Source organism: Montipora foliosa, chromosome 6 (assembly GCF_036669935.1).
Source record: "Montipora foliosa isolate CH-2021 chromosome 6, ASM3666993v2, whole genome shotgun sequence".
In the NCBI taxonomy this organism is placed as follows: domain Eukaryota; kingdom Metazoa; phylum Cnidaria; class Anthozoa; order Scleractinia; family Acroporidae; genus Montipora; species Montipora foliosa.
The window spans coordinates 32,959,519-32,972,018 of record NC_090874.1 but is presented as its reverse complement, the minus strand read 5'-3'; the positions used below and the strand labels follow the sequence as shown (position 1 = coordinate 32,972,018).

General features: G+C 38.3%; 1 protein-coding gene across 3 annotated transcripts in view; it reads left to right on the top strand.

Moving 5' to 3' along the window:
• The window catches only part of LOC138007158 (restin homolog), a 33,124-nt gene that overhangs the window by 10,790 nt on the left and 9,834 nt on the right, over nucleotides 1-12,500 (top strand). Inside the window, exons 5-9 of one of the 3 annotated variants that reach the window (XM_068853911.1) lie at nucleotides 556-743; nucleotides 5,433-5,487; nucleotides 10,146-10,203; nucleotides 10,315-10,470; nucleotides 11,128-11,274. In XM_068853911.1, the coding sequence (XP_068710012.1) occupies nucleotides 556-743; nucleotides 5,433-5,487; nucleotides 10,146-10,203; nucleotides 10,315-10,470; nucleotides 11,128-11,274 (604 nt within the window). The remainder of the gene's footprint in view (nucleotides 1-555; nucleotides 744-5,432; nucleotides 5,488-10,145; nucleotides 10,204-10,314; nucleotides 10,471-11,127; nucleotides 11,275-12,500) is intronic. The other 2 variants (XM_068853912.1, XM_068853913.1) reach the window with 2 other exon arrangements.

The window sequence follows — 12,500 nt, the reverse complement described above, 5'->3', positions numbered from 1 at the left end:
CTCGAATTGCATTATCGAATGATCCAGTTTTTAATAATACGCCGTATCTCATAAACAATACTGAAGATAGCGGTAATACTTGTTGCAAGAATAACTATGATGTACTAAGCAACCTCCACTTTATGCTTAAAGGTAAAATAAAGGTAAAGTCACTTTATTTGTTCCTTTGCTCACTTGAAGTGCTTTGCTTGCTTGAGGAGCTTTGTCAAGCGCCCGAAGTAAGCAAAGCACCTTCGTGCGAAACACATAACAATTAAAGCTTCAATTGCATATTTCCTTTGTTTTACTTTGAGTTATCGTTTTGATATGAACGACGAAGTTGATTGATAGGGAAGCGATGACCCCAAAGTTGTCGAGTATCTTATGGACAACCTTACTGTCTTAAAGATGTTGAAATTTGAATTCTTTTTTGTTAACGGCGCAAGGTTTCATTCAACACTGGTTTCAAAAGGTCATGAAAAGTAAGAAGTTCAAAGCCTAACAATTGACCGAAACTCGGCCATACGTTGAATCAGACCGGTGTTGTGGGTAATATATGGGTTTTCTTTAACGCAGGTCGTGTTTGTCGCCAGTCAATTTGCTTAAATGAGAGGCGGAGAAAATGCTTATTGTTGATATTCCAATTCCTGAATCCCATCGAACTCTGTGGCTTGGCACGAGTCTGCCGTGAATGGCGCCAAATAAGCGAACTTCCAACTCTCTGGAAGCACGTGATTTTAGAAGATATACTAGTGAATAACATGGTAGGAATATCTATCAGCCTTGTTAATGTTAATGCCTCTGAGACAGACAGATACTGGGCTAAACAGCAGATCAAACTGAGATCATTCCGTGTAAGACGTTAAGGACGGTTCTGCGCATCTCGAGATACTCGGATTTCCTATGGCTGGTGCTTATTAATACAGGGATATGTTTGCGCGGTTCAAAACTATGCGGAGAAAGCAGAATTTAGCAAGTGATCTTGCTATTCAAAAAGAAAATTGGGGGGTAACCACCCATTTTTCAGTGATAATTAAGCTTCAATTTGGAAAAGAACACCATTGCTTCGTATTTTAAATTTTCGTTTTGGATTTCAATAACACGTGTTAAGATCTGCTTTTCCCGCACATTCAGTAAACCGCACAAATATACCTTTTAATTAGTAGGCAACGTCCTTAATAGAGAGGTTTATCATCGCGTTTACGACGAAGGCAAAGGTCAGGATGAAATTTGGCAACCGTGTCAAAGAAATTATTTGGTTTTGTCTAATTTCTTGCTTGTCTGTTCAGGGATCAAGTAACAGAAAAAGACAAACGCATGTATTTGAATTGTGGGATATAAACGAAAGGAGAAATGATCCTCGCACTTGACTATTTATTCTGATTTGAAATTTTCAGGTGTCTATTAGAGACAATTGCTTTTAAGCAATAGACCAGGGGAGGGGAGGGGGGTCCTGAATGAGCGCCGGAAGTCCTCAGTGTCTGGGAGGAATGGGGGACATGTTCCCCCACCCTTCTCCTCGGAACGTTCGGATATGCAATTTCCTGAACTTCCCACTGGATATTTCGTAAAAAAAAAATGATAGCAAAATTCCGTGCATTTGTTATGGGACGTTAAAGAACCCACTCACCCTTCGATAAGTGTAGGGGACGTAGTCCCCGGTGTTGTGGTCTAACCTTATCTGGACGGGGGCATCTTTCACTTCCATAAAGAAAATTAATTGCAAACTGGGTAACAAGCAGTCTGGCTAAAGTCCTAAAGTATTGTAAATTAGTCCTGAAAGCCCCGTGGGGGAGAGACTAATAGCCTAACGATTGCGATTGTACTGCATTTCAACAAGAGGTTATAAAGGTAAGAGAAGTAAACCCTCATACTGGCCCTATTCCCATCGTAATCCCTCTTAGGTTATTTTTAGATGATATCAATTTTCCCGCGGATAATGTTATCGCGCGCGTTACGTGGAAGTTTCATGGAGGAGGGAAAGTGCAACAAATTCTGTACGATGCCACTCTCCGTTTTCAAAATTGAGTTTCATGGCCTGATAAAATTCATTGTCTGCAAGATACAGGTTTCAAACATACATCCTTGGAATTGCTTAACTGCCTAGTTTGCAGTGATACCAATTTGAAGAATTTCCAATCTATCAAACCGTGTTAAATAATTTTGACGTATACAGATATGTTTACCTTGGTTGCATTGCGTTACTTTTCCATTTTAGTGCGCACTTTCTCATCGTCTACAAAATTCTGTCGCTTACGAAACTCGTCCTTGTCAAGATACAGTTTGCAATCATATATAATGGAAATCAGTTAACTGTATAATTCACTCTGATACCAATTTTACGATTGTCTAGTGTAGGAAACCCTGTTAAATAATATTGTAAAAGGGAGCTATATTTTACGCGTGCGTTGCAAATTGACTTCAATCCGATCTTACGTTTTTAAACCTTTTTATTGTGCGGTCAATTAAAATTTTCCTGTCATGTGTGGTACTGTTTGAAAGCGTTAGCTGTCTAATTTATGAATATCATAGAATTAAGTCACCATAGTTTAAGTCCGCTAAGAAAATCGAGAACGCGTTGACCAAGTCAGGAATATGTTACTTGGTGACTGTAGTCCGCGATATTTCATTGTGTACAAAATTCTGTCACCTATAAAACTCGTTACTTTCAAGATACAAGATGCAAAGATATATCATTCAAATCGCTTAACTGTGTTGTTTACAGTGACACCAATTTCAACACTGTCCAATGTACGAAACCGAGTTTAATAATTTTGAAAGATGCAGACGGTATATTTAACATGCGTAATTTGCAAATTGACTTCCATGCGATACCACTTGTTCATACATTTTTATCGCACTGTCTGTTCAAGTTTTCCTTTCATGTCTGATATCTGTCTAATTTATGAGCGAAGAAAATCAAGAACCCATTAACCAAGTCAGCGATATGTTACTTGTTGACTGTAGTCTGCGAATTGTCAATGTTTACAAAATTCTGTCGCTTATAAAACTCGATCCTTTCAAGATACAGGTTTCAAATATCTATAACTGAAATCGCTTAATTGTCTAGTTTTCAATGATACCACATTCAAGGTTGTGCTATATACGAAACCGTGTTAAATCTCTTTTTAAGGAGACAGCTATATTTAACATACGTGCTTTGCAAATTCGCTTGAATCCGATAACACGGGTTCAAAAATTTTTATCGGACGCTTGATTCAAGTTTTCCTTTCATGTTTGGTACTGTTGTAGAGCTCTATCTGCCTACTCTATCACCGTATCAGAATTAAGTCAACATCTTTTAATCCCGCAACGGAAACCGAGAATGCGTTTATTAAAGTCAGAGAGATCGTACTTATCGGCTATAGTCTTCCATTTGCCATTCTGTACAAAATCCTGTCGGTTACATAACTCGTTCCTTCCAAGATACAGGTTTCAAAACATAAGTCATTGTAATCGGTTAACTCTGTAGTCAACAAGTCACGTTCGTCCACAAAATGTATATATACGATTGTCTCTCAACATCCTCCGCCATTTTTGTTTGATGGCAAATCGCGAACGACGCGAATCATTGCGTGGGAATTCGCTCAGCTGTCAACATTGGTAAAAATGAGGACCTTTGATTGGCTATCAGTTAACCCTCGTGGGAATACCGGATCTCGCAGGAGATCTAAAAATAACTTAAGAGGGATTACGATGGGAATAGGGCCAGTATGAGGGATTACGTCTCTTACCTTCATAATCTCTTGATTTCAAGTACTTTTTTCCCATTAGCCCGAAAGTATTTCTGTTAAAATGGTATCATTATGGTCTCTACAACAACCTAAACGATAAATTTGACTTTCTTTAGCTGGAATTACTTGACATTTAAGGTCACTGAATGATTAGGTATAAGTTTGAAACTTCTCTCACTTGCAGCGCGCTATTAAGGTGGCTCCAACCAGTTTCAACACTTTCAAGAGACCTAAAAAAGATTAACACTAACAAGTAACCGCAATGTTATCATACCGTGTGAAACACCAATTATTGCTGAACAAGATGCATTTATTTTTGTGTCGTAAAAAGTTACCACGGCAACAGGAAAGGCTTGCAAAAACAGCCTATATTTTGGCTTTACTTGCTCACATCCGAAAAACGAACTCAGTGATCCCAATTTTTTATTGCACAAAAGAGATCAGCCGGCCAAGATAAAACCCTTTACAAAATGTAGCAAAAATTCTGTGCAGCGGATTCAGAGCTACCTTAATTTTTCAATTATTTAAGGTGGCTCTGAATCCGCTCCACTGATTTTTTTTTTAACTTTGCAGAAAGTTTCATTCTTGTATGCCGATTACATTTCAGAAGTAAAAAATGGGGGTCACCGAGTTCGTTTTTGGGATATGAGCAGCTAAAGCCCAAATAGGGGGTGTTTTTGCAAGGCTTTCTCGTTTCCACGGTAACTCTTTAAGTCACAAAGATGACCACATCTTTTTCAGCAATAATTGGTGTTTGATATGGTACCATAATGTTTCTTTTAAGAAATAAAGTATTGTAGTGTCAATCTTTCCAATAAGAACGTTTTTTTCAAGTGTTGAAACTGGTTTGAGCCACCTTAAATTGTTGTTGTGAACCCCAACGGGGAATTTCAGTTTACCCAGTAGACAAATGGGCATTGAAAGCCAATTATTTTGTAGTGCAGTCATCCAATGAGTCTGCTGTTTTTTCGCGATTGTGTTTTTTGTTTATTTGTTTCTCGCGGGGGGGGGGGGGGGGGACGCACCCCCTGGCTACGCTCCCGTAGACACCTGAAAAGTCCGAATAAGAGAATGCTTAATTTCAATCACGCAGCCGTTTGCCGTTTCACATAGAAGCAATGTTAAATCTCAGTAATAGGTAGTGCAGTTTCTCTTGACACAGCGGACATCTCGAGAACATGTTAGTGGCCTTACAAAAGAAACGGTGGCGATCTTGGCCTGTTTCAAAGAAATCCCCATCAAATTCAACTCTGATCTCCGGCAGACAATGCGTTGTTGTCACATTGAATGTTCATGTCCCAAAGCAATTTCACATTCTCATTCTCAATTATTATTATTATTATTATTATTATTATTATTATTATTATTATTATTATTATTATTATTATTTCACTTATAACACTTTGTGCCTGATTCGTTAAGTTTTGAAGGCTCTGTTATATAATGACATTCCTATAAATTCCAACACAGAAAAATATGGAAACTGATAAACTTAGCAGATGTGTCTCCCAAATAATCCTCACACGGAAATCATCTTTTTAAAAACGTGCTTGAAATTCATGGCAAATCGTTGAATACAAGACATGGAGCTGTTTATAACCAGCAGTTAATTAAAGATTCAAGCATTACTTCTTAAAGCATTAAGAGTAAGGCAAAGGAGAAATTTACACGCCACGTACTTTCGTGATTTTTTACTTTCACTGATTGTTCCTTTTCCAGATTCTTCAGTCTATTTCTAGAAAGTGCAGTGCCGCGAGATCTTTAAAGCTTACAGGTATTTTATAGTCTTAAAAGTTTGTCGGTTTTTTCAGCATGATAAAAGCCATTTCAAGACCGAACATAAGGCACAACTAAAAAAAACAATGATATTTTGATTTCCCGAGGGAAAAAGGGGGGATGAATAGCCGTTGATTGTTCGCCCTTCACTGAATTCACTCGCCTTGTCATATTATTCTGCGCATCTGTGTGAATTTAAAAGGATCTTCTCTAAGTTTCACGTGGAAATTTTTCCCCAGGGTATGACTACGCAGAAAATATCTTAGTTTGGGTTATTGGAATGTGAAATGAAAATAGGGGGTAACCATGCATTTTACGGAGATAATTAGGTTTGCATTTTGAAAAAGTGGACCCTTAGAAGTGTTTTGCTTAAGCAAAGAAAAGCAGTAACAGTTGCTTTCGGCACAAACATTAACTTGCAGTAAAACAACAGGAAAGTCAAAGATCTTTGAAATAGACAGCAAATTGCAGTCGAATGTTTCTATAAATGTATTATTTATCACAAAAACGCAACCACAGAGTCATTTTTGAGCCTGACAGCCCTCCTTTGTAGTTACTTAAAAGCGCCCTTTATCAATTTTTCACGAACCCAAAAAATTAATCCCGCCTTCAATGGGCCTCAAACTTCCATTTTATGTAATAAAAATTAGGGGTCACCATGCGATTTTAAAAGTTAAGGACGGTGCCTACTATTGTTATTGCGCATACGTTCTGGGCATCTCGAGATACTCGGATTTCCTATCGGTGATGCATACTAATACAGGGATATTTTTGCGCGGTTTAAAACTATCCGGAAAAAGTAGATCTTAGTAAGTGTCCTTGGTATCCAAAAGAAAATCGGGGGTAACCATGCATTTTTGAGAGATAATTAAGCTTCAATTTGAGAAAGAACGCCATACATTGTTTTGTAATTTAAAGCTTTTTACAAATATTGTTCTTGAATTATCTTTGAAAAATGTGTGGTTATCCCCAATTTTCTTTTTGGATTTCAATAAAATGAAAAATCCCAATATTGCCCCTAATTCCTGTTCTTCGCCCAGCGTATACATCTCTTTGCTTATTAACATTAATAATAAATAATAATTATACATTATTATCAATTATATGCTTGCGTTTTAATTATTAACTCGAAGCGCAACTCGAGGTCCAACTCGAAGTCCAACTCGAAGTCCAACTCGAACTCGAACTCGAATCCAAACTCGATGGTTCGGGATTCCCCTTTGTTAATTGGTATTGTATCCATGCGTGTCAAAATAAATTGAGTTATTGGGTAATTACTCGATTACTTTGTTCAGTGCAGCAAAATGGACAGTTGAATTATGGGGTGGTGACTTCTTGCCTAAAAGCAACTCACTTAACGAAACTATCCTTTTTCCAACAACAATAAGGATTCAAACAGCTTCAATTCTTACAGAGTTCGATGAAAATCCGGATTTAAAACATGCGGTGGGGCAACCAAAGCGATGGGAGCTGTGTTGGGGTTTCAGTGTGAAAGTACAAATGGCTACTAACACTCTTATAACTCTTTTTTCATTATTAATTTATTAACCCGCAGTCTGCAGTCTGCATTTTACCCTCAGTCTGCATTTTATCCCTGGTCTGCAGTCTGCGTTTTACACTGACCGGTTATTTGAGTGGTTAATTATTCGTAATGTGATCGCTTCCGTTGGCGCTAGCAATGGGTCGCAAATTTGACACTTTTATCGCATTATCACATTACGCATTGAATCCACGTTATCTATTATTCCTAAAAATCTAAAAATATTCGTGCCTCATCAGTTTTCGGTCGAATTTATGTCCAAGAAAGCAGATAAATTGCAGAAAATTTTAGTTTTGCATCCAAAAATTCGTAATCAACGCTAAAATGACCAAATTTTGCCTGGAAAACATATTTTACTGTTATTTTTCTTAACTTTTTCCGTTCAACTTTCGCTTTTATAAAATGTTTCAGTTGTCTGTAAATAAGTTACATGCTGTTGGAAAGCTTATTTTCTTAGCTTTAAAATGATGTATTTTTTCCCCCTAACTTTAAATATTTTTTGAGAAAAAAAAAAACATTTTTTGGCGATGGCTGATTTACCGCGGTTTTCTCGCGGTTGGGAAAGTAGGAAAAAGAGTTAGGCCGGTAGCCAGGTTTTTAACCACAGAAAAGGATCTGTTTCGTTGTACAAACGTGTTAGGACCTGTGAGGCAAAGAGCCTCTGCTGGTATGACTTCTGGGTGACCCCTTAATAACTTCTTACTAACCGAACGCGAGGGCCTTACTGCCAGGGAAATATTGGTCCGAGGTCGTGGCAGTACGGACCGAGCGCAGCGAGGTCCGTACAAAAACGACCCAGGGCCAATATTCCCCAGTACGGCTTCAGCTAGCTCGGTTAGTAAGTAGTTCATTATATGGTTTTTTAATTACCTTTTGCTTTGTTTTTCCAAGCCCGTAATCGGCCCGTGGGCCAGTCACAATTAGCCAATCAGAGCGCCCGTTATATCGGCTACAAACCCCAACTTGAAAAAAATTGACTGGAACGCTGCACCTACCACAGGCAACCCAGTGTACCCTCACGGAGGGTCTAGTTATTCTTACAGCCTGTAGGGTTAGTGAAAATAAAAGGTTTTGTCGGCGTTTTGATTTTTCCGGTGCTGCTTTAATAATTAAATAATTTTCTTTGCTTTCTTCTATAGAAAAATTCATTGCCTAACTAGTGAATTCCACGGTAACTTTTACGCTAAAAACCGAAATCGCATGAATCACGAAGCAACGAGTACGATATCAGTTTTTCCAGTGAAATTTACTTTGGAATTCACCAGTTTAGCAATGTATTTTTCTTGAACCACATGAGTTTTAAAGGAAAACAAGCATACCCTCAGCGAGCGAATGGAAAAGGAAAAAAGCCATTTCAGAGTCAACTGTCAATAGCCAGCGAATAGGAATCACGCTAAAATTAAGCCATGAAAAAAAACTTTTTCAGTTCAAGGTCAAAGAAGAGTTTTACTGATGTACTTTAGTCCACTTTATCTCTGAAAACGAGATCATTCGCATTTTGATGTATTTCATTGAAACACGCCAGGTAGGCTTGGAACAAGAATCGGCAAAATACGGCAAGACAACTAAGAAAGGACGAACTCTAAACAAGATCCGCTCCAACACAAATAACTTCTGAAAACACAAGCTAGTGAGATTTTCCCGTAACTTTACGAGAACCAGGAGCCCATCATGGGCTCCTGCGAGAACTTATTACGATTACGTGTTTATACCAAAAAGGCAAAATTTTCTTGTCACTGTCGAGGCACAACGAAAACCAGTTGGGCAAATGGATTAAAAAAGCATTTGTTTGCTCACATTTTAGAGCAAAACAAACAAACAAGAGTACAGATAATTGTTATTTAATTCCAGTTGACAATAAAAAATCGATTTGGATTCCTGAACAAAGGAAGACACCATTAAACCACCTTTTAAAAATGCGCATCCACTTTAAATAACACATCCGTAAAAACGGTTGAGTGCCCAAGGAAAGAATTTGTGGAGTAACTTCTTCTGTTTTGTCGTTGTCGTTCTCTTTCGCTCTCCTTCCGTTTCTGTTCTAGACATAGGTCCTTCAGGCATCGTGTAACCTTATCAAAGCTTCTAAAGATGTGCCAATAACTCCAATACAGAGAAAAAAGCAGCTCTAAGCAAATTAAAAATAAACACTCAGCTTTAAGTTTATATCCCTCCGATGCTTGGACCACAGATATCATGATCTGTGAAACTGGATTGAAACCAGCGAAAAATGCAGAAAGAAAACATCTTCCAAACCGTTTTCCACCTGAACAAGAAAAGCGTTGACTGTGTAAGAACTATAGTGTAGTAGGGCCGGGTAGCCGCGTCGAGCCACATAAAGCGCGATTAAACCTGGGTCCAGCCTGCAATCCAATCCAAAACCAGTACCTGGTGAGCGGCCTCGGCTAGCTCTGAGCTTGAGTCCGTGATATGGTCACGTGATGCTTGTCAGCGAATACCTTGTTTTAACAGGTGTCAATTGATCAAAACATGGATATCCAATATCAAAGATGTATGCTGTAAACTAGCATGACACTGGTCACATTAGCATACATGGAAGGGGTGGACGTACCAAAGAATGTGCCTAAAAACTGACCAGCACGGTGTTTTGCCCCTTGAGAGGAGCTATCTTTAGTTCGGAGTTCATGGATTTTTCGCAGTGAACTGGTTCCCCTTTCGAAAATATTCGTAATTTCACCGTAGCAACGTGGCCGAGTAGCCTCACGGTAATGGTGTCTGGCTTTCAGTTCGGTGATTACAGACGCTAGCCCCCCCCCCCCCCCTCCCTTTCTTACCACTCACTGAAGTTTTAAAATAGCCCACAATAGCTTGTAAAATAGCCTACTGGATTCCCTCCCGCCCGTCAGTTGACCTCCCTCAAGGATTTGTTGTGTTTACTTCAATAACTTGGCGCTTAATAGTTCCCGGTGGGAGATTGTGATAAATAATGAACATACTAATCCGTATATACACACACAGTGTGTGACACTTCTTTAAGATAGCGCTCTGAACCGTAACAAGGTCTCTGGTTATCAGGTCAGCAAGCAAGATTTCAGAAAAATAACAATAACGTAATGAAATTTCCAATTTAATTAAAGTGCGAACTTTAACAATTGCAGGACTGAAAAAAATGAAGTCAGAAGATAAAACCAGTTCTTTAAGTATTGACGAAATGAGGTAAGATTGGAATTCAGAATAGCAGCTTAGTATATCGTTCAATATTTTCGCGTATATGCTATCTGGTCGTGTTGTCAAATTCGTGTTCAATTCTTTTTTTTTTATGTCAAGGATCAAATGGATATTCATGGATGATTACGACTTTATTTTTTATTGCTCTGTTCGAAGCTGTTATTTAGAAAGAGGTCTTGAGTTTCTTCTAAAGGCAGCTGGTTCCAGCTTGTTAAGACTGCACATTGAGGACTGCGGTGTCTATATCACTGATAGGTCTGTAAGTTACTGAGTAAAGCTAAATACTGGTGATAAATAACGTAACTATTACGTGATAACACATATAGAATGCCATGATATTAACAACAGAGTGTTTTAGTTTTTTCAGCCTTCGAACGAAATGGCCTCCTAAACTGTTTTCGTTAACATTCGATCCAGCAGCAACATTGGTTTGATGAAACTGAAGAAAAAATGTGTACACATAGAGATTGAAATGTTGAAAGGGGGTCGCTTCAAAGAGAGGCTAATAGTCAAATCTTTGTGATATCGAAAATTTCTGCTTTACAAAAAAAAAATAATTTTTACGCGAAAGTCTCTTCGTTTTGATTCTCTTTGACAAAGAGGGAAAAGTGAAGTAAGAAAAAACTTACCCAGAATTTTATTTCTCAAACATGGCCGCCAATTCTTTGTTTTACTTTTCAAACTGAAGGTTCACGTCTCGTGTTCTTAAAGTTTTTCTTTTTATTTGGTCCTTACCACGGGATATTTTGTCGTTAGAGAAAAATAATATTCCCTTTATTAACCTTTCAGCGTGTCAATAAACAAGGCATTGATTTTCCTTCTTATCATCTTCTTATCATGTCTATTATTGGTTATGATTCACTCTCGTTAAGACATCCAATTCAGTACTAACTCTAGATTATCGTTTGGCAGATGTTTAGCAACGGCCAGTTGTTACTGTCGCGAGTTGCAAGAAATAAATTACATCAGCGATTCATTTCCTGCCTGCCCTGAGGCATTATGGGCTTTGTGGGGATGTCGGAAACTCAGGAACCTTAGCGTACCTCCAATGTTTCCATGGTTAGTTGAAAGGTTATGATGATGACGATGACGATGACGATAGATTGCCGTAGGCTGAAATATTCCAGTGATCATAATCATGTCGCCTGATATCTTGTTTCCACTTAATTAAAGGGAAAGTACCGTCTAGAAAAAGTTTCTCTGAATCGAAAGTTCTTTGCCTGTATTGTTATACTTGACCACTCATTTGGACTAAATGCGTTTAAATAGCCAACAATAACGCTTCAAAAATAGGCAAATTTAAATTGAAATCCGCCTTTTTTTTATGCAAACGAGGCTATAACGTAGTAATAGTCAAGGATTTCTCCGGATGACTAAATGTACTTGATGTAAAGAAGAAAAACACAGGCGAGGAGAGCAATACTTTGCAGACTTGAATCTTAATCCAGAGGCTAAATTGTATTGATATTGGCTCCACGTCTGAACAGATTTACCTCGTGGTCGTTAAACAGGGTTTTATATGTCAGTTATATGTAGGAGTTTTACAAAACGAAATAGAGCTTGCATTGCTATCCCGCGCTCATTGCTGTGAACTAAACGCCGGGAACTCAAGTTTAATCTGTCTACCGTGGCTTTCTACGAGATCCCTGTTACAAGTTCAAAACAAACGATCGATTTATACATTCCCATCAAATGGTAAGAATAAATCGTTTCAGTAGTTTTTATACTGCTTACAAAATTTAACCACATTTCAAGTTACGTTAATAAGCGCATAACAGTTAAAGTCGTCTATGGCATGATTCAGTTTTCTCACTCCAATATAATGATATTTTGGACGAGTTGACTGAGATTTCTGTATAAAGCGAATGTCACCAAGACCAATGAAGATCCTGAAGATCCCTCTTCAAGTCCTCCTTTGTAAAATCACAGACCCCAACAGACAATATAGCATTCAGTTTTTCACGTTTGAGGAATCCATCCACGTTTTATTTCCGCCGGCCAACATTTCTTTAAATTTTAATTTACCGGGTATCAAGTCTAAACATGTCTAGTTCATCCCCCTCGCAAGCGTACACCCCAACAGCGGTAGTTGTTGATGTGAAAAAGCCTTGCTTCGTGTATTGAGCAACATCTGAAAGTTTCGTCGGCTAATTCTAAATTAAACGCTTCCCCGTGTGAAAGCAAACAAATACGTTTCGTGAAGCATCGAAGACGGCTGTCGCTGAAGGAAGAAAATGAAAAAGGCACGCTTGTCGATTATTTCTTTGTCGCATGTTCAAGGTTTT